The following is a 21,595-nucleotide window of genomic DNA, read 5'->3' as shown; positions in this document are numbered from 1 at the left end:
TCACTGGTGCAGCCGGGAAAGAAACAGTCCTCAATCATCCGCAGGAGGAACGATGGCAACTGGAGCCTTGTTTTTCTTTCTTCCCTGGAATCTTTGAGACTCAGACCAAACTGGGTTTTCTTGCTGACTCCCCAACAGTGTTTCCAAATCCAATTGAAATCACTTAAAACAATAAACTCCAATCCTTCTCATTCCTGACGGTTTGATGATCATAAACAATGACAGTCAGGGGGGAAAAAAACAAGGCTGATCTATGAGTCGGTGCCAAACTACACGGGCCAATTTATTACTGAAGCGATCGAGGTATTAAAGTGTGGTGAGATTTTTCAATGTTTAATCATATTAGGACATCTCAGGCCAAGAGGATTGAAAAATTAGTTGTGGCCAATGTTTCCCACCGCCATCGCGTTCCTCTTTTTAAAAGTTATGCGAGTCTCAATATAAACAGAACGTGGAATGAAAAGAGCGCGGTTGCCAACCGTATGTGTGTGGAAATCTTCACTTGTTGGTTTCAGTCTACTTTTTCCACAGCTTTTAATTTCTTCAGATTTGTGGGGTGCAGGGACTGGCACTCGTTTTGATACATGCTGATCGACTTGTATTCTTCATTTAGCTTGAGTGAAATGGGATTGTCAGATTATGACATACGTGTGTTACACTACCCAAGGGAAACATTTGTAGGACCAAAAGCGCCTTGTGTGGTCATGTGGATTATTCCGTACAGACTTTTACAGTGCGTTTATGTTCTCAGATTATCCAATTGAAAAAGACACCTGGAGGAATATTATGGAGGAAGGACAGCATTGTCATGGATTCAATTGATTAGAAAAGTAGAAAATAATAACAATAACGCGTAATAATAGGGTTGATGCCAATGCTAACAAAATAATAAAGTGCTAATGCTTAAATATAAGTGAGTGAGTGAACCATGGAAAAGAGCCAAGGAAGTGCCATCTACACATGGAGAATGGCAGAAAGAAACAGAGGAAAGCGGGAGAGAAGGCAACAAATATGAGCAGGGAAGGAATGAAAAACAAATAGTAGCGCAATAATCTGATGGAAGAAATGCATAACTCCATGGAAAGCAACTAATTTCAGCCAAAAGTCGTTCTATATTTATTTCTATCCATAAGAGTTGAATTCAGTAGCATCTTCCTCACATGACCTTGCGCTACAGTGGACAAGGGTGGCGATGTAGAGACTCTCCGTAATGGCGCCAAGTTTTCAATGTCTGTTCCTCACTCCATTAACATTTTCTGAAAATTTAAAGCAAATGTGACCACGATGGTTTGAGTTATTTTGAAAGCTGATTTGGTGGCTGTTGCAAAGACAGGGAGGGCATAAAACAAAAAAATAGTGTGGAAAGGACTTTGTAGAAATGAAGGGAAAACGAGAAAAGAAAGGTGGTGAAGAGAAAAAGAAGGGGACAAAAGAAAAAACAAAAGGAAGGAAGGGGGCGTGACTTAAGGAGGCAGGTTGGAAGGAAGAAAGAGTGTGTAATGCATTTCCAGAACAAAACAAAGTAATGATGTTACCACTATACTGTACTGTTCTGTACCATTAAATCCTCACTATTGAATACTCATTAAAGATTAGACATCATTATCCACGAGGATCAGCCTCAGTTTGTTTCAAACCCTCACTGGCTTAACCCACTGGGGTTTAGAAGATGCAGGTCTTGGGTATTCCCCCTCACTGATCTTAGTGTAGCTGAAGGGCGAGGGGTCCGGCTCTGTCAACCTGCGCCAATATAAACACAGAAATTACCTTCCAATTAGAAACGCTAAATGCATTGGACTCGGTATTCTACGACGCAATTAATGCATCCTCCGGTCCCCGCCGGCTTCCTCGGATCACTGCGCTGCTGAACGTGGATAACATTTCAGTTCAAGGGCGGTCAGTGGAAGTCTGATTGGGCAGGTTGGACTCATCATGGAAGTATAAACAGAAGGCTAAACCCATGCCTGGTGGCTGGGGTTTTCTCCAGGTCACTCGAGCTACGCAACTGCTGCATAATGGGAAGGTATGTGTGGTGATAGGTCAGGGGAAGGTTCTTAGGGGAAGCCAAATCCACCTTTTCATTCAAAGTATAAGGGGGAAAGTTCTTGGTCAACATACATCATGCCACTAGCTTCTCAATTAGAAAATATAAGCCACTACAAACCGTGTTTATTTGTGCTTATTTCACGCCGCCAATTCCAGTTCTTCTTGGGTATAGAGCACCTGCATCAAATGATCATCGTTTTTATCTTTTATCTGATGAGCTCATTTGAATTTGACTCATGATATCAGTGATACTTGAAGCAGTAAAATGACATCTAATAATATACATTAAAGAACTATACAACAATAACATTGACTGAAAATCATCATATGGCTTAGTGCAACTTTCTTTTCTGAAAATTACTTATTTTCATTTCTTATCTATTTATTTCTGACAATACGCATGTCACTATTGACGTTTTCTGTATTCATAATAGTTAAAAATGTTAAAGTTTATTTTCTGATTTTTTTATGTATTCAATTTATAATTGTGTTTTTTTTTTATCTTATCTTATCGTTTAAATGTTTACCAAATAAGTTTCAGCATAATAAAGTGTACTCACAAAAAGACAACAGCACAGAGGTGCTAATGCTTAAATATAAATGAGTGAGTGAACAATGGGAAAAAAAGGGGAAAGTAGGATTGAGCCAAGGAAGTATCATCTACACATGGGGAATGGCAGAAAGAAACAGAGGAAAGCGGGAGAGAAGGCAGCAAATATGAGCAGGGAAGGAACAAAAAACAAATAGTGGTGCAATAATTTCATGGAAGAAATGCATAACTTGAGGTAAAGCAGCTAATTTCCACCTAATGTGGTTGTTCTATATTTATTTCTATCCATAAGAGTCGAATTCAGTAGCAACTTCCTCACATGACCTTGCGCTACAGTGGACAAGGGTGGCGATGTAGAGAAGTTTTCAATGTCTGTTCCTAAGTCCATTAACATTTTCTGAAAATTTCAAGGAAATATGGCCATGATGGTTTGAGTTTTAAGGCTGAGTGCTTTTCAGGGTCAACTTTCTTTTCTGAAAATTACTTATTTATTGTAATTTCTTATCTATTTATTTCTGACAATACGTGTGTCACTATTGACGTTTTCTTCGTAATAGTTACAAATGTTAAAGATTATTTTCCGATTTCTTTTTTATGTATTCAATGTATAACTGTGAGTGGGTTTTTTTTATCTTATCTTACCTTTTAAATGTTCACCAAATAAGTTTCAGCATAATAAAGTGTACTCACAAAAAGACAACAGCACAGAGGACAGATAATGGCATTAGAAATGTATCAGAATAATAATTTTCTTGACACTTGATTCACTTGATCACATCTTAACAAATGATTCACGGAAATTATGCTCTTTTCTTTATTTGACACGAGAACAATCCAAGGAGTTTCCGGCCTTTTGCCAGATTTAATTTAACCAGGATCGAATTGATCAACCAGCAGTGATGAATCGATGGATAATATTTCATTTTAGACAAGGTTTTCCTGCATCTTTCAAAGGGTTGCATGCAAAAAAATATTTGGATATTTGGTTGTTGTTGTATTTCACTAACCGACTAAGCACTTAGTTTTCATATAAATCCAATGTAGAGATGTGTTTGGAAAACACATTTGCGCCTTCCTTTGACTATGCTCGCCTGCATTTATCTATTAGACATTTTACGGTCCGTTATTAGGCTCAAAACTAGTAAGTGACATTAGCGTAGCCTTTAAGCCTGATGTCAGAGTGGTCTGAAGATGAAAGTTTCCTTGGAAGATAGACTCTAACAAGCACTAATGAGATCAGTTTCCTGTGCCTTGCAGGCTGCAGATTAGTTTACTATCGATGGCGCTGTCCAAGAGTGACCATTAGTTTGGGGAATACCTCAGTGGAGACATCTCTGGCGGCAATGCGGGTAAACCGCAAGAAGGAGCAAAACACAGTGTTTGACTTCATTTTGGACACATTAAAAAAAACCCTGCTCTTTTTCCATTTATCTTAAGTCTGTGATTCTTGAGATTTGGGGGTTAAACAAAGACAAAACATGAGACTGATTCTTCACTTCTCTTACTGGTTCGATTGGCTCTTCCTGTAATTTATAAATTGTGTTAAGTGTCTTATTGAATTTCCTCCTTTCTCACACAGTGCTAAATGTTTAGTATGGATTTTCATTAGAGGCAGTGGAGTGAAAGCTCTGTTAGCAAACTATCTTGGAGAGTGAAGCACCCAAGCTGATAACAAAAGCCATCGGCTTAGAAACACACAGTGGACAATGGCCCCTAGAATAAGATGAGAACAATGGCCACTTAGGAGCATCACAAGCCTGATTTATGTTGCTAAAGAAAAGTTTCAGTGGCTGGAGAGTGTAGTTGAAATTAGTCTGGATTAAAATAAATGAAATAAAATTAGTTCATACACCATCACGACACCACTGTAAATAATTTTGTGTTAGTTTCTTGTTCATAATTTGATTATCTATTGATGAGTCAATTTGTATAGATAAGAATAGAGTTGAATAATTGAATTTCTACGGACAAATTCAGCTTATTGAAGTCCAAATGTAATAAAAATAAACCGTGACAGAAACCCAAACTGGGCAAAAAAAATTAAAAACAAAACAATCCATTAAAAATAAACAGACACAACAGAACGCAACCATTAAAATTAATTGTTGTTCGTTACAAGAGCTACGTCCGGAAAAAGAGATACTTCGTCACCGAAGAGGAGATGAGTCATATCAGGAGTGATGCCTCCACATAGTGGTGAAATATCAGAAACACAGAATTTGACTTTTCACCACCAGAGGGCCACCAAGCCCTAGTTGTCGTAATTTCTCGCGAGAATTTTATTCTCGTTGTTTGTTTACAACTAGTCGGCTTGCGTCGTTAGCCTGTTAGCTTCTAAATTCTGACTCGTACTTTGGGCGTTTAAAATTGAAAGCTACCATGGGATGTGACGGCGGAACCATTCCTAAGAGACACGAGTTGGTGAAAGGACCAAAGAAAGCCGTAAAGGTGATTAAAGTGGTCATTTGAAGCACTTTTTTGTCTGCCGTGACTTCGACAATTTTGCTAACTGCTAACTAGCTGTCGGGGTGGTATATTAAAAACATTACGTCTCTTTTGTTTGCAATCTTACGATGTTGAATCATTATTGATCTGTACGTCGTGTTTAGACATGTTTTTATAATGGAAGCTGCTCGCGTGCCTTAGGTCAGTTAGATACTGACGCAAGAACTAGATGACTCTAGTAGTGTTGTTTGTATAATATAAACGTAAAATAGATTTTTAATACTTATGATTCGGTGATTCACCGACCCTTTCATCACTACTGATTTATTTATAGGCTTCTCGCAAATCACGAACGTGTTACGTTTTATTCAAATACTTAGTGAGTTACTGTTTGCCTTGTGTTTTTCACAATAAATAATGCACATTTCAACTTGTTTAGGTTGACAAGAATGCGGAGTTGGCCGCAAAATGGAAATATTGTGCCCTGAGCCAGGAGAAACTCAGACGACCCATAGTGTCCTGCGAGCTAGGAAGGTAAGTGGCGTTGTAGTAGTGTAGTAGTTGTGTTTTATTTTATTTTGTCTTCGGTCAAATAATGAAATCCTCAGCAGGACGTCATTACTAAGTTTTGATTATGTTGTACCTCTGTTGAATGTCCCTCTTGATAGCGTGGCGTTGCAGTAGAAAAGTAAATGTATTTCATTGTTTTTTTGCAGGCTCTACAACAAAGATGCCATCATTGAATATCTTCTGGACAAGACTGCTGAGAGACCAAATTCTGAGGCTGTTACACACATCCGTGGAATCAAGGTGTGTACACTTTTTGTTGAAGCTTGTTTGTTCTTTATTTATCTAAATAATAGAAGTCATGTGTATCTTACTGTATTGAAAGTGATTTTAGTTTTTACATTATTTGTCAATGATAATATGTCAAGTATGAATAACCCAGTTTGTCTTTTTGACAGGATATTAAGGAGCTGAATTTAACCGATAACCCGGAGTGGCAGGGAGAGCGAAGTAATACAAAAGGTGACAGATATGAGGATATGCACTGCGGCATGTTCATATGCCCAGTCGTTGGACTGGAGATGAATGGAAAACACAGGTATTTCTAAAAATATATATGTGTATGTCAAATTTAAAATTAAGTCATCAATTTGTGCCGTATTCTCTCAGTATGGAGAACCCCAATCGTTCTATATTCCTTTCCACTTTCAGGTTCTGTTACCTTCAGACATGTGGCTGTGTGTTCTCCGACAGAGCACTGAAGGAAGTCAAAACAGAAATCTGTCACAAGGTAAGCAAAGTCCCAATAATGTACTCTGGTTTAGTAGTAGGTTATATGAATGTGCAAAATGTGCCATTTTGAATGAACAAACACAGTATATATAAAAAAATGCATTTCAATATGCATTCTGTTCTTCAGCTCTGCATTTTACTGCAACCTCATGACACTCTTTTATAGTGTGGGAATTGAGGACTTTTTGGTCAAATCGTGTTTCAGTATTGTGGCGAGACACTTTCTTTGTGTCATATGATCTGGTAAGGCAGTCAATGTTGTCGCAGTCAGCTTATTATTCCGCCTCTCCGGTACATCCACGCATGGCGATTCGAACTTCGATGGAGTTCTACAAGAGAGTGAAACATTAAATTGCTCATCTCTACTTTTAGCAAGCAATTATATTTAAGCATAAACAAATGCTGATGAAGGAGACAGCTGACCAAGTAGTAACTGCTAAGTTTCATTATAAAACTGTTGGGACAGACTGTACTGTGGCAAGCACATGTAATAGAAAGAAAATTAATTTATCCTGAGTTTTATAGTTTTCGCCAGAATGGTAACATTTATTTTGACAATTTTTTTTAACCCATATCACCCATCCCTAGTGGTCTGTATCTCCTGGCCAACCACCATTGCCCTCAAAGCACCGGGGACTCACAGTTGAGTCAAATTGAATAAAAGATACTTAATTTGAAATTGCACTGAACCAGATGTTGACTTCCAGTTTTCGTTGTCATTCCATCCTGACCCGCGAAGGTTGTTACATGTACGTGGGTTGTATTATTTTGGTGGAAAAAACAGTCAACCAATTTTTTGGTGGTTTAATCCCTTTATCACCGAGTTGCACAGTCAGCTACAAACATTAATGACACAATTGTATAATAAATGAGACATAAGCTATGTGATCCCTTAGTCTTAGTCATGTGTAACAGACATTACGGAACTGTAATTATGGTCTCATCAATATACATTACAGCTTTACTTTGAGAAAGAGCCATGACAGGTTAAATTTATAGTTTTACTTCATGTCTTTTCATTCTTTTACTTTAAGCCACCGATCTCAAACTCCTGGCCTGCCAGCCACATCATTGCACGTTATTTAAATAGATATTTTTAAATAAATAATGCCAGTAAAAAGACTGTGTTAAGTACTTATAAGTCCCGTTACGCACTTTCTCACAAGATGGTTTATTTTAAGACCTGGTTGTTCGATGAAATTGATTTTGAATTCCAACCAACCTGATGCAGAGTGCTGATAGGAAAAGACTTTGTAAAGTCATGTTGAGATGAGCTTCAGTCACACACTCCAACAAACGTTTACATTGCTCAATACTTCATACTCTGCTTGCTAAAATTAATCAGTGGCTGTAATGTTCCGCCTAGTTGCCAGCAGCCACGACGTTTCAATGGGAACTGTTGCCCCTCGCAGCACCTTGTTCCTGTGCCATTGCTCCAGACAGTCCAAGGCTTCTGGAGATGTCTTGCTTTCAAATTTATTTGCAAACATGTTGTCCGTGTTGATGATCCATGGCAGGTCGCCTTCCCCGTAGACACAAATGCTCCGTACGTAGTGTCCTGAAGAGTGAAATATTGCGTTAAATACCGACAATTAGCTTGAGCTGGTTATTTAAAGGGTATGGTTGTGTTTAATGAGAGCAGCTGCAAAATATATTTGTTGTTTAATCAATATTAGGAGTGTGCAATATGACAATAGATGATGGTGAAAGATTAGAATGTGTAGATGATCTCTCAAAGTGAGGAGGTTGTGTGGATAGTGTCATATTTTATAGATTTCTCACAGGCGGAGGAAACTTGTTACATAGAGCACTCCGTCAAGAGGCACGTCACTCTCCCACATGCACTCAGGGTGGAGTGAAGAAGCTGGTATAAAGCACAACTTCAAATCGTTTTTAAACTGCACCTCTAACCTAACCACACTCCGCCATTAAGCTAACGGAGCTAATGGCTAACCTACCCTAATTTCCAGACTATAGAGCGCATATATATATATATATCTGTATATATATATCTATATCTATATATCGTACGTAAACCGCACTGATCTATAAGCCACAGTTTCTGTGGTCACCCATGTGTCCAAAGTTCCGATACCACTGCTGGTCTCAGTGGCTGCTTCTCGATTCCACACCTCCAGGAGATCGACTCGACTGTTAATGGAGCTGTGGACACGTGGGTGAAAACACCGCATTTTGGTTGCATTAAGGATAAATAAAAAGCCTGATTTCAGCCTGTAAAAATCCATATATTAGCGGCACTGTTGTATAAGCTGCAGGGCTCCGGCCGCAAGAAAAAAGTAGCAGCTTATAGTCTGGAAGTTACAGTAATTTACTTTTTATGACATCAGGGTTTACCTCATTGTCTAGGATTATACACTAAAAAAATGCAGTGCCAAACAAAATTCACGGACCCTTCCAAACTAAACTAAAAATGTGCCGTTAAAGGCAAATTAAAAACCAAATGCAAACCTCAATATTATCTTATTTATGGCTAGACAGATCATCATGGTGGCTATCTAAATTAAAATCTGGTCTTAAAGCGCTCATTGTTTTTTTAAAATCAAGATTCTATAAAAATAGGAATTGTGATATACTGTTTTTTTGCAGTATTGCTCACCTCTAGCTAAAATCACAGTGTTGTTGGAAACGGCTGTATAAACCGAGGCTCAAGAGACTCAGTGATTGTTATCACTGGTCCGCCCTTCCATCCATTGTTGACAAAATCATAGCTTGTGCATGTACTTGGGGAAAGGGCTCCAACAATCTCTGGCAGACTGTGGGTCTTCTAAATACACTTAAAAGGGAGCCAGACAGATATTCTCTTATCCTTCTACATTGAGTTTCTTTGTATAATCCAAACTCTATTGCCAGAATGACGTAAAAGTACCGTTACAGCCGTTGTGACTTTCGCCTTCTTGATCGCTCCACTTGATAGCCCGGACATTTCCTGCCCAGCCTCCGTTGATGTAGCTGCCTGGGGCTTCTGTCAAAACAGAAGCCACATAATTATTCAGATTGGGATTAAATATCACCTAATAAGTGCTGCTCACCTGGCAAGTGGTTGAGTGTAACCCAGTAGTGTTCATCCGGACTGTATGTGTCTCTGGACCATTCCAACAGGTCTCTGGCTTTTTGACTTGTTAAAACAAATTCTACAAATTCTCTTGTTACGGCATAATAGGCTGTCCCAAAATATACTTGGATATCATGTGGTGGAGGGCTTTTTTTCACTCCCAAACACTTAACGTAAGAACCCTCAACCTCTGTGTACTTGAGTTCGGTCCGTGACCTCATTCTGACTGGCTGCTTGACCCCCGGTGTGATATTCTTTTCCCGCCACTTTTTCCTCTGCAAGTGCTGCACCAGCTCCAAGTTAGTTTTTATGGGGAAGTCTTGTCCGCACAGATTGATAACCTTTCTCCAGCGCACCTTGGACTTCGCCAAGTCATCCATGCAGTTCAGATCTGCTTGCAGGCGGGAAAATCCTGCATAGGTCACCGACTCGCTGCGGCTTGAGATGAATATGTTTTGAAAACAACTAACCATCTTTTGTATTGCCTCCTGGTACTTCACTGGTGCCTTGGCATCAATGTGAATGCAGTAAATATTTTGGGGCATGTATATTGCTCGTAGTAGACGTAGTAACACCCCAAGTTCCTTGTGAACAGTTAGTATGAACGCCAAAGGGTATTTCTCCTCCATATAGCTCAGAGGTCTCGTGATGAAGTGAAGGTCTTTCTTTAGCACGGAACACTTCACCTCCTTCTTCAGAATATAGCTTTCATTCTGCAGAGAAACAGAGAGATTTCAATTTAGTTTGGTTTGTAGGGTTATTTGAAGCTCTTAGTATTGTCAATGTCCCTCATGGTTCAAGTTAAAAAACAATGAGAGAGTGTTGCCACATCATACCCAACAGTCTTGTCTGTGCCATGTTGTCTGCGCCGCTGTCCTCGAGAGCAAAGTTCCACATTGCGAGGAAAATGGTCTGCACTTGTGTGGAATTGATTTTGCTTCTGGCATCTCCCAATGATTGGCAGTCCTGATGTAGATGACCAAAAAGCCCGCAATGCTTATCCCAAGGCTCAGCAGGAAAGCTGCTTTTTTGCAGTGCCGAAGGAGCATTGTGCAGCAGAGATGAAACATCTGCAATGAAAAAGATTGTTGATTGGATCAGAGAGCCTTTGTGGAACACACTTAAAGCGGCAACGTGTATTATTTGGACATAAATAGATTATTTTCAGATTTCCTGTGATGACATGTTTCATTTTGAACAGTCCAAAGTCCCCGAGTCAGACCATCCAGCTCTCTGTTATACGCTCCCTTGGAGTATGTAACTTTCCCCTGGCGGGTCGCCTGAGGCGTGTTCTGAGAGTGGCATCACAGCCCCAACTCCACCCCCAACGCAACACTTTACGGCAAAGGGGCAGGGCTACCTCGGGCAGCGAGCGTTCAATTTACACCATGGCAGAAACAAGAGTTCGTTGTGAGGTGTCCAAGGAGAGAAAGCGTGAAACCGACAGAGTAAGATCTCTGACAAGAGTCAACATAGATACATTCACAGCCTGGAGAGCTACCAATGGATTTTCTTCTGATTCTGAAGTGCCGATGTTTCTACTCCACTTGTAAGTCAATTTTGTGTTCACTGCTGTCGCTGTTGTGTTGGCAAATCATGATACAAATGTCTAAGTGCTTGTTATTTGTATATAAGTGTAGTGTATATATGTATATGTATGTTATATATATGCTGCGAAACAGATGAACTGCAGTGCTAAAACGGGATTGGTATACTTCGTGTATGGTGAAAATAGTTTATCAGTAAAATGATTGTCAGTGAAAATGACTTGCTCACGTTCTAATACAGTTATGGATGTTCGTCTGCTGTTTGTCATATTGCACTGTCCAAGTGTACAGTGAACATGTAGCTGGCCGAACCGCTTAGCGACAATACTAATAAGGCCTGTAAGGCATTGTTTGTGCTTACTGCAGGTCTTGGTTGTGTTATCCATCGCGGGAACTTATTTTTGGGATGATACCAAACGTGTAAGTGTCTGTTGGTCATTTTATTGCGTTTATCACGGTATAGTGTAGATATATCCAGCAAAACGTTACGCGCCAACATTAGCCGCTAGCGCCTAACGTCCGTGGCTAACGTCCGCTAGCATTTATCAGACAGAAAAATAGTCGATTCACTGTCATTTGCAGTGTTTGTCCATCTGGTTTGGACAAGTGTAACATGTTATATCTCATGTTCTATATGTAGCTGCAGCCGTTGAGTCCTCTGATCTACAGACCTGCTCGGAGCTGCTGAGAGACGCGACCAGCGCCTCTCCTTTCATCATCCCAGACGGTTGTTCTGGAACTGATTGAAGAAGAATAGACGTTGTGATGCTCAGATCGCTGTTTGTCTGCTGCTTATTGAAACACTTGACAGTCACGATGTAATAAAGCCAGAGGAGAAACGCTGCTCCTTCATCTTTATTATTCTACAGCGCTGTAAAGAGATGAGAGCTGATGATGTTTTCAGCTGGTTATCACGGAAGAATCCCGTAAGAAACATCACAACGACAGATGTCCGTCTCGACCCCTCCGATGCTGGAGCGTGCACTCCATGGTTTTATGTCCTTTCTTCGGCTGGAGCTCGGACTATATTACTTTTTGTGATTATATTTTTCGCTGTTTCGTCACGGTCTCTGCTCATAAACAAACGTGCAATGGGGGGTGGGACCGTAGACCCAGCTTTACGACAGCCTGCAATTACAGTCATTTACCTGTGGCGCCGCCAAAAGCAAATATTTTCAATCCTGCCTGCAACTGCTTTAAGGCATGAAGGCAACCAAAAAACACAAAAGACACACACCAAACAACACTCTCATGCAGGGAGGGTGGATCAGTCTGCCGCCGAAATGTGCTGCCCGGTACAGTGAAGTGTCCTCCAGTCTCAAGCCACTGAGTCTAGAGAGCAGCCCAGTACTGTGCTGGCCCTGGTAACTAGGCAGTCCAGCCTCATTCTGTTTCTGTCTGTAACGCTGCCAGCATTGCAGACGACTCCATGTTAGCTTTGAAGAAAAGCATTCAGTAGTCACCATCGCATGATAGGAGCTAAGTTACATGAACCATTAGGTATTTCACCTATAATTTGTTTACATGTGCCACGTGAGACACACAACATTTTATGTTTGCAGTTGATCTGTGTTGTTTGGTGTGTGTCTATCATGTTTTCAGTTGTCACTTATTTCTGTAGTGTCTTTGCTGTGACTGCTGTGTCCCCACTATGGGACCTATAAAGGATATTTTATTGAACTTCATGTTTCCCCTCTGAAGGCATTTCTTGATTGTTAAAAAGAATGGTTGTAGACGAGTGCTCATTGTTGCTTTACTTGTGATCTTACTTGTATGGCGTATCTTATGTGACCATTATCTAGACTGTCAGTGCTGAAAATGTAGTGCTGCAAATCCTGGAGGACTGCTATGTAAAAGTCCACTTGACTACTGTCAATATGTTACTCTGTAGATGTGTGGATGGGATTGTTCTTCTAGAGGTCAAGCCACTGCTGTAGTGCAGGCCATGTCAAGGCCAGAGCATACTGAAACCAGTCTAAGACTCAAAGTTTTGAGGGACAGTGGGACACACCGAGACTACGACCAATGAGCATAAGCGAGACCAGGACCAGATAGGCTGGCCTGGCCCCCAAAGTCTTGGTCTTGGACTTGGACTGGGTTGTCATTACAGATATATTCAACGTGTAACTTTGCATGTCATTTTTGAGGGTATTGCGACTATGTGCCACTGGTGTTGTAGTCGAGACCGTGTCAAGATAGGAGTATACACAGTCCAGAGACTGCCCTCATCAGATCATGGCACTCATTTGAGCAGGATAGGTATTTATTTAAAAAAAAGGTACCCTATTGTTTTCAGGATAAGATTTGTATGTAGACGTAAAAGCCGCAAACCCCGCATTCAGGTATCATAATTGAAGTGAAAAGTTGTGGGTCAGTACATCCCAACTGGGAATGCGATACTGATACTGTGGGGCCCCGTGTCTGTTGAAAAAGAATGAGTTACTGAGGCAGTCTGACTGCTTTTGCATTCCATATGCCTCTGTTTGAGTTGCAGAAATGTGTTAAATTTGCAAGTCAAAAACAGGTTTTTGTTTCTTGTTAATGGTGCATCACCACAATCATGGGAAATGCTGTGATTTTAATATTTTTTGCCTTATGTTATCACCAGATTGAACTGGTGCATCAGTCTCCCATCTCCCAATATAACTGTATTCATATGTTACATGTGCCTAATTTCACTTCACATTGTTTATGTTCTGACAGTGGTCAGACATCCACCACAGACTGTTGTTTAGTAGTGACCAGGCTGGAAAAACTAGTTCCATTTCAAGAAGAACTTGTTACAGACCTGGACCTGAAAGTAATGTCTGAACATTAGAAATAGCAGATTGTTTGTTTTTTTTTATTCTTCTTTCCTAGAGATGTCAAGAGTGTTGCATATTCTCTTTGAAACCGCCTGGAACCCTGATAATAACTATTATCATTATTGTTTTTGAGGGCATTCTATTGGAAGTACATTAAAGCCCATTTGGGTGTAATTGCAGTACACAATGGCTTTTCTATACATTTAAGTGGCCCATAATTTTACTGATATAGTGATGTATTGATTTTCCTTTTATGTTTATGATGATTTGTGAAATAGTGGTAAATACAGTGAACTTGTACACAGGGGTCTTTCTGTGAAGATGTCACTCCAGCCATTCTTTGCTATATTTTTAAATCTCTACTGGAAATCCTCTCGGAGGCTTTTCCAAAGCAGTAGTGGAACATCCCACGCGCAGGTGTCTGACTTGTGGGTTTAAGGAGCGACAGTTGTGCAACTGTTTACAGCCGTTCAAGCCATTGTTTTTTTTTATTTAAACAACGTTTTTGATTGATGATTAAATTATGATTTAAGTTTCGTATTAATATTCTGACAATGGCTGACAAGAAGAATGTCTGTGTGCATTTTCCAGTGATAATTGAGTTTACCTTTGATGGCGGTCAGTGGGGTCGTCCTTCCGCTACAAGGCATCAATCATTAGCGATTCCTCAGGTCTTCAAAGCAGCTATTACATGTGTAATAAAAGATTCCACACGAAATCCCGGCGAGCACACTGGTAATTTCCATCAGCGGTTGCTCGGTTGGCAGCGAAGCGTTTCTCCTCTGGACCTGTAGCTTCGAGTGAGCTGAGCGTTTTCTGCTGCGTCCAACGGAGACTGACGTGTTTTGCATGCGTGTTTGTTTATGTGCCCGGCTGAGATCTCTGGCATTGAAGTCGCTCTCCCCCACATCCCAGTGAGGCAATGTCTGTCCCTGCCTGGTTACCAACAGTCACACCCCCACACATACACCTGACACAGACATGGACGCTGTACTCCCAATGGTTTTTCTCTTCTCTCCTCCCCCTCTGAGTTTCCTACTCACTTGTTCATTTATGCTGAGAATTTTGTAGCTCCATGCACAAATGGTCTCTCAGTTTCTTAATCCCCTCTCTGCATTCGGCTTGTGGAGCTAATGGATCCGATTGTCAACTTCTGCTGCGTCTCATTTCCATTTTCGTGCTTTTAGATCATCATTCTTCTCCCATTAGCCCATTTGTAACAGCGTCATGCTCCATTTATCCGCTTCCATTTGTGGTAACAAGAAAAAAATGACCGACTTTGTGTCCGCACTCATGGAGTGTTCTTTTTTAATGCTGCTCAGTCAGCTTCTGAGATTATCCCTCTTGTGTGGAGCAGAACTCATGGCCGGAGGTCACACCCACAGATCCTGCTTTGTGGTTGCACAATGGATCCCCTGCTGGTGACTCAGGGGTGTAATATTTGTTTTTGGATCTGGGTGGGCTTTATCAAAGCAGGCATGTGGACTATAGTTGGAGCGCCTGTATTGTGTTTTGAAATACAATTATGTTTAGGTGAGAGAGTGTGCAGGGAGAGACACCCTTGTTGTGCTGTTGTCCCTCGTCATTGCAGAACTAGTCTTTAACCCGACAGCATGTGCGATAGTGTTGGGCAAGTCAGTCAATGACTGTGATTTGTTTCCTGATAATGTCCACACACAGGCCGATGTCAGTATTGATGGGCGATATTAAAGTGATGACATAGAAGGAAGTGTTTAAAACACAAGAGAACAAGAAGGCAGCAATCTTCTCAAGAATGAGCTGCAGAAGGAATCAAAACTGAGATTCTCACAAAAGCCTGGGGCTGTGGGGGCAAAAGTAGTCAAGTGAATGACTTGAACAATACCGGGAGCTTTGTGGACCATGAGTTTGTAGAAATCACAAGACACTTTTGAGCTGCAAGAGAAAAAAGTCTTGTCATCCCAAGCTGAGGAGGACAATGAGAAAAACAACACTACAGGGGAAGAAAGTATTGAACACCAAGATCAGTTCTGGCTCCCATATTATTTATGTTGATGTTCAAGAGGTGTCAGAACAAATGTGCTGTTTTTTTTTTTTGTTTGTTTGTTTTTTAACAATAAAGCGCATCTGAACAGAGCATGAACAGAGAATACAACATAGGAAATGGAGGAAAATAATAAATGCGTGGACAACGAAGTTGAAAACAAGAATAATAAATAACTGTATTCTAATTGCACACCTTTTTGAAGTAAGAAAAGGCATCTTCTTCTACGACAGAAAAGGGCACTAAGAGTGATATGTGAGCTATAGTGCAGAGCATATACCGAAAAACTGCTAAAGCATGAGTATTGAAATTACCTGAGCTAGTAGAGACAAACTCTGTAGGTCGTGTTTGCAGCCAAAAATGGCCGATACCGGAAATCTCCTGTTGGAGCGGAACACAGAAGAAGGAACTCCTACCAACCGTACGGCAGAACCACAAACGTCCACGCCAATGATTGGAGTAAAAATGTGGAACTCACTGTCAAAGGACTTGATAAGTCAAGGGGCATATTTATGACTGGCAAGTTTTGCAAAAAAGTCACATTCTACTGGAATACTGCGCCTGTTTGGTTGAAAGAGTTTATAGATGGGTCTCTGCAGGTTGGATTTTGAGCATCACTTTGTGTATTTGTGTGCGCTCTGCACTATTACCCGCATGTCAGCAGATACAACAACCAGCGCTTGCCGTCAATAACACACTTTTTTGCTTTCCATTTGTCATGAATATTTGCATGAATTCAGTGACATTTGTGATTTTACTGCACCAAACTACTGCAGCCAGCGCTGACAGGATAAACAAATGCAAAGCCATGCAGTGCAGGCAATGCCTCAACCTGGTTGTTGCCATTGCTGACATGACAAGCACATGGTCATTAGCATTTTTCTTCAGGAAAACAGGCTGGAGGCTGCCGCGAATAGGGCCTAGCCCTTCTGACTGAATGTGAAAATTATAGTAAATTGTAGTAAATGCAAGTAACCTCTTGTATTATGGTAACTCTGATCAGGACAAAAAAAGAAGGTGAAGGTACATCACGTGAACCTGGTGTTTTATGCACATTGTACATAGTTTTTAGTTCATTTTTTACTTGAAAAGTGCCTTTTATTCCGGTAGTCCAGGATGGACGTGTTCACATCGAGACAGACAAATGGACTGATTTCCATCAGTCTAGGTAAACAATCCATGATTTTACAAGTCAAAGTAGTCGGATGTTTTTCTAAAGAGTGAAAAACGAAAACCATTTTTGGCTTTTATGTGAGTTTCCCGCATCTACGGTTTAATCTTCATTGGAAAACCTGATGTGAAGTTGTTCGTGTATGGGGGAGGGGAAGGTTCTCAGTCACACACTATAAATAAGTTGCTCGTGGGATTTTACTAGAGTCCATGCCAAAATATAAACAAACACAAAATCCACCGAGACTTGCAAAAAAAAAAAAAAACAGAATCCTAGTGCTCCAAGTAACCAGCACACAAGACAATACTCTTCAATGTTGACAAGAATCCTGTTGTTTTTAGACAGAATTAAGGTTTCAGTGTTGCGTTTTTATCTATCTGATATTTAAACGTCCATTAATGTGTTACAGAATGCAGACATTTTCTGATGTGTTCAACCTGTGTGTTGTAGTGTGGCGACCCCTTTTCACAAGACAATCTTGTTGTGCTAAACGGTACCAAGGAGGAGGTGGAGAAACTGAGGGTGAAGATGGAGGAGAGGCGCGTCAAAGCCAAAACCAAAGTGAGTTTCTCAAGATGTGTGGTTCCACATAGTATTGTGCTATTGCTTTATTCCAAATGTCATGCCGCATGTCACGCTCGGAGCGGTGTGTCAGTGTTTAGGGTGGAATAAAGGTCGGAGGGGGGCAGGCGGACAGACGACAGAGTGCATCGTTCTGTCTACCTTGAAAGGCGGAGCCCTGCTTGACAGACAGTGAGGCAACGCTTCATCACACTTCACTTGTTGACAGCTGGTATTTCTGCTGTTCAGCTGGTATTTTCCCAGCATGGCGGGTCAAAATTCCATAATACGCTGAAGCTCTGGGGAGAACCGTGATTGGTCTGTGCCCTGATTATTTATGATGAATAATTAGAATGAATTATTAGCATTATTTTTGGAGGAGGCTGTTCCATATTAAAATATAGAAAGTTGTACTGCTGTGAATAGTTTGTATTATTCAGTATGTTATTGTACTTGTGAAAAGGCTCGCTTCTTTTTTCTGCATTTTATTTGAGGAACTAAACATGACACACACACACACACACACACGTACGTTTGTCTTCCTATCTTAGTGAGGACCGTCATTGACATACATTGAGCTTACCCCTTCCCCAGCCTCTCCCCCTAAACCTAACCATCTAAAACAAATGGCTAAACTTAACCCTTACTCTGAACCAAACTAAAACCCAATTATAATAACCAAGCTATTTTGTAGTTTCAACCCTCAAACTGGGGCTTGACATAGTGAGGACTGGCCAAATGTCCTCTCTTTGCAAAAGTCTTCTCACTCTGTTGAACTCAACACTGAAAAGTAGATGTCAGCAACCAGTTGAAAGTGCCCAGACAGTAGCGGGATGATATGGATGTTAGCAACTGCATCACCAATGAAATGATCCTATCATATGTTCCATGACATAAAGTCCGGGAAGTGTCGGGATCTCTCACTGTTACAATTTCTCCTCCTTCAGAAATCCAAGAAGACCAGAACTGTTGAGGCCGTGTCGACGGAGACCGAATCAAAAGGTGAGTGATCCGAGAGGTCAATTTGAACCCGCTGTTGAAGTGAAATCGGTTTTTCATAGGAGTGACGAAAACCACACGGTGCAAGAGAACTGACTTCCTGTTTTGATTAGTATTTTGAATGCTCACTGGCAGAGTCACTGGAAACCTCTCAATTGTCACAAAAAGCAGTGTTGACCATTCTGTGCTTGCTGTATGTGTACTGGTACTGTAGAGAAGGGGAGTGACATTTGGCTTTGGGAACAATAGCGTGCTGGGAAGCTGTTGTGATTCCCAGAACTGTTTACGTGCAGCAGGAAGTTCATCTCGTGGCTTCCTCTGGTGCTCGCCCATCTACTCTTTTTTTAATCTGCACCTAAAAAACTTCAAACATTTCTAGTTTGCTCATCTAAAAACATTGTTTTGTCTTTATTATGATTTGTTTGTTTCATCTTCTTAGAAGCTGCATTGGAAGCAAACGGAGATGGATCCGTGCCAAATGGCAGTGAAAGCAGCATGACAGGTAAAAACATAGATTTGTGTTTGTGAAATCAGGTTGAAATGAACAGCCAGTCAACAGACCTCATCATTTCAAAGCTGTTTCTGATAATGAAGACTGGCGCTGTTTTTTTATTGTGGGTGATAGGATCAAGTCCCTGCCTATTAAACTCATATTGAAGTGTTTAGGATTTAACGGAACTACTGTGTTGCACATGTGACATTACAATCGAACCTTTTCCTCTCGTCGCCTCATCAGCTGTGGCAGGGCCCTCGGGATCATCCAGCTCTTCCAAGCTCAAGCCTCCATCGTCGTCAGCAGCGTCTTCAGCAGCTGCAGCCTCTGCCGTCAAAAGGTCGATCCAGGAAATGGAGGGAAAGTCTGAGGCTTTTAAATCCCTATTCACCACCCACAGCTCCGCCAAGCGCACCAAAGATCAGACCTCCAACTGGGTCACCCACACCCCTTACCACTTTTGAGGAACCTGAGCAGTCTCCCCTGCGGTTGTCGTCATGAACACACCTGTCTCTCGCGCCCACAAAGTGTTTTCTTGTTAATAGCTCCCTCAGCTGTCCACACTCGCGTCGGTTTGCTAATTCCTCCCTGGTGTATTTCCCGCTGCAGCACAGAGAGTTGTTGCTGTTCATCTTGCCCCACAATGTTGCTTTCTTTATTTTAGTTTAAGCTGTGGAAATAGTTTTTAAATAAACCATGTCATGGTGTGATTTTTGAAATACAGAGATGTTGAGAGGAATAAATCAGCTTCTTCATGCTTTGCCTCATTCTTGCCTCATTCTTTTCAAGTACTTTTTCTAGCGCCTCATAGTGGAGTATTGGGAACTGCCCTGAGTGACCAACATGATCACTCCAGTGTGTCCTGGGTCTGCCCAAGTGACTCCAGATAGAGGAAACCATACCTGGATGAGGAGATAGCACCTCACGTGACTCTTGAAGCTTCAGTCGCTCCTCAGTTGTCGGTCACGACCCAGGCACCTTTTGTGTCCATGGTCGTTCCTGTCACCACCTCTCCAGGAGATTCAGACACCATCTTAAAGCAGAGCTTTGTTCTTAGAGGACTGCTACTCCATTGATGGAGTGAAAGTTTGCTCATGTAAAGCAGTATCATCTCAGTGCTCAAGAGAGTCATAGTAATGTTGAATAATTTGAAAATGTTGCTTGACGAAAGTATTTACTTGTGGCACATTTAAAAACTATACACAGTCATGCAACAAAAAAAAAAAGTATGAAATAGTAAAGGTTCGATTTTGTGATCAGGCGTGTGTGTGTTGTTGAAACTGAACAAACTATTCACGTGAAGCTTGCCGCATCTGAACATCCTGGAGAGGGTCAACCTCAGTAGTAGTAATCCTACAGTTAGTGAGCTTCATTTATTTGTATTTATTTTTATAAATTATATTTTACATATAAAGTATAATTTATACTATATATTATAAATACGTTCTGTGATATTGTAATAAATACATAACAACTATAAATTAATTTCGCACCTGGAATGAATTGGCGGAAACGCTACGACACTGTTTTTGGGACCGAACGGTCAGTGAATTGTTTTGGTAATACGAAAGTACATCCGCTAGGGGGAGGCAGAGGATACACAATGAGAGTCCAACGTCCGTTGAAAGCGGAGGTCGGTTCCCGCCTCATAAATATCCTGCCACACTCGTTGTGGAGCTCCTGTACGCTTCCTGAGTCTTAAAGACTTAGTTTTATGTTCAACTGATTCAAAGTTGTAAAATGAATTGTAATAACATTCACAAGGAAATATGCTTTTTCAGCCAAATATGCGATAAACGTCCATTTATTTGACGTAGTTTTGTGACTTAATGGCAGGTGTCTGCAGCAGATGTTAATCTGGAGAGATGGAAAATATTCTCCGCCACAAAATGACAACACTTTGATCTGATCATTAGACTAAACCCAAGTATTTGGAAGATCAGATAACACGGGCCGTTTGAAAGCAGATTCTTCAAGCGCGCCCGAGGCCATGTGCGCACTGAGGTTGGAATGATCTCATCCTGAAATGTCCCCCCAGTGTTGCTTTTTCCACCTTCACTTCAACTTTTGCCTAAAATCGATCCGCGACTTGAACTGAAATTAACATGACACGACCTCAGCTCACGAGAAGCTGGTGCATGTTCAGTGACTTAAAAGAAAAGCAGATGGTCAACATGGTTTGCTAGACGGTTACTTGAAATAAACCAGTGACACAATCTGGAATGAATTATGTGAAGATCAATTAACCTTTTCAGATGACATCTTTTCACCTCCCTCATCATCACTAAGCGTCAACTGTGTTTAGTAAATTAACGACGTTTTTAACCTTAAATATAAATGCATTCTCATTTTATTTGTTTATTGGCTCTTTTTTCATTTTGTTCTAGTCTCTTTTCCCTTGGAGAAACTACTATTCCCCATTGTCTTCACATTTTTATATCATTTTTTCAATATGTCCTCAGCTAAAATATAGTCTCCAATGTCCTTGTTTTGACTTTTTATTGTAATTTGTATTTTGTTTACATGTTTTATCACTCCTCCTATTTGTAGTAGCATCGGTTATTAGTAGCAAGTGTCATAACCA

The 21,595-nt window shown here is 40.8% G+C and overlaps 2 protein-coding genes across 5 annotated transcripts; one reads left to right on the top strand and one right to left on the bottom strand.

Annotated features, from left to right (window-relative positions):
* Positions 1-4,878: 4,878 nt before the first annotated feature.
* On the top strand, positions 4,879-19,768 carry rtf2 (replication termination factor 2). The gene is made up of 9 exons (XM_053868948.1): positions 4,879-5,044; positions 5,481-5,575; positions 5,758-5,851; positions 6,007-6,146; positions 6,260-6,338; positions 17,409-17,519; positions 18,467-18,521; positions 18,958-19,020; positions 19,255-19,768. The coding sequence occupies exons 1-9, from the start codon at positions 4,976-4,978 to the stop codon at positions 19,473-19,475; spliced, it is 927 nt and encodes a 308-aa protein (XP_053724923.1). The 5' UTR covers positions 4,879-4,975; the 3' UTR covers positions 19,476-19,768.
* gcnt7 (glucosaminyl (N-acetyl) transferase family member 7) lies at positions 7,149-15,088 on the bottom strand. 4 transcript variants are annotated; one of them, XM_053868945.1, is made up of 5 exons: positions 14,372-15,088; positions 10,250-10,483; positions 9,391-10,126; positions 9,228-9,323; positions 7,149-7,898 (listed from the first exon to the last, which is right to left on the bottom strand). In XM_053868945.1, the coding sequence occupies exons 2-5, from the start codon at positions 10,481-10,483 to the stop codon at positions 7,678-7,680; spliced, it is 1,287 nt and encodes a 428-aa protein (XP_053724920.1). In that variant the 5' UTR covers positions 14,372-15,088; the 3' UTR covers positions 7,149-7,677. The 4 variants fall into 4 exon arrangements, with proteins under 4 accessions (XP_053724920.1, XP_053724921.1, XP_053724919.1 ...); XM_053868946.1 differs by having other exon boundaries at positions 14,808-15,088; XM_053868944.1 differs by lacking the exon at positions 14,372-15,088 and adding an exon at positions 11,632-11,706.
* Positions 19,769-21,595: the final 1,827 nt, after the last annotated feature.

The sequence above is a fragment of the Synchiropus splendidus genome, chromosome 6 (genome assembly GCF_027744825.2).
Source record: "Synchiropus splendidus isolate RoL2022-P1 chromosome 6, RoL_Sspl_1.0, whole genome shotgun sequence".
In the NCBI taxonomy this organism is placed as follows: Eukaryota; Metazoa; Chordata; class Actinopteri; order Syngnathiformes; family Callionymidae; genus Synchiropus; species Synchiropus splendidus.
This window is presented reverse-complemented; position numbering and strand designations above follow the sequence as displayed.

Coding starts and splice junctions, on each gene's coding strand:
- rtf2 (XM_053868948.1), top strand. CDS start 4,976: ATGGGATGTGACGGCGGAACCATTCCTAAGAGACACGAGTTGGTGAAA. Junction 5,576..5,757: donor GTGTCCTGCGAGCTAGGAAG/GTAAGTGGCGTT, acceptor GTTTTTTTGCAG/GCTCTACAACAAAGATGCCA. Junction 6,339..17,408: donor AAACAGAAATCTGTCACAAG/GTAAGCAAAGTC, acceptor TGTGTGTTGTAG/TGTGGCGACCCCTTTTCACA.
- gcnt7 (XM_053868944.1), bottom strand. CDS start 11,679: ATGATGAAAGGAGAGGCGCTGGTCGCGTCTCTCAGCAGCTCCGAGCAG. Junction 10,127..10,249: donor GGCACAGACAAGACTGTTGG/GTATGATGTGGC, acceptor GTTTCTCTGCAG/AATGAAAGCTATATTCTGAA. Junction 7,899..9,227: donor AAGTCACAACGGCTGTAACG/GTACTTTTACGT, acceptor TTCACTCTTCAG/GACACTACGTACGGAGCATT.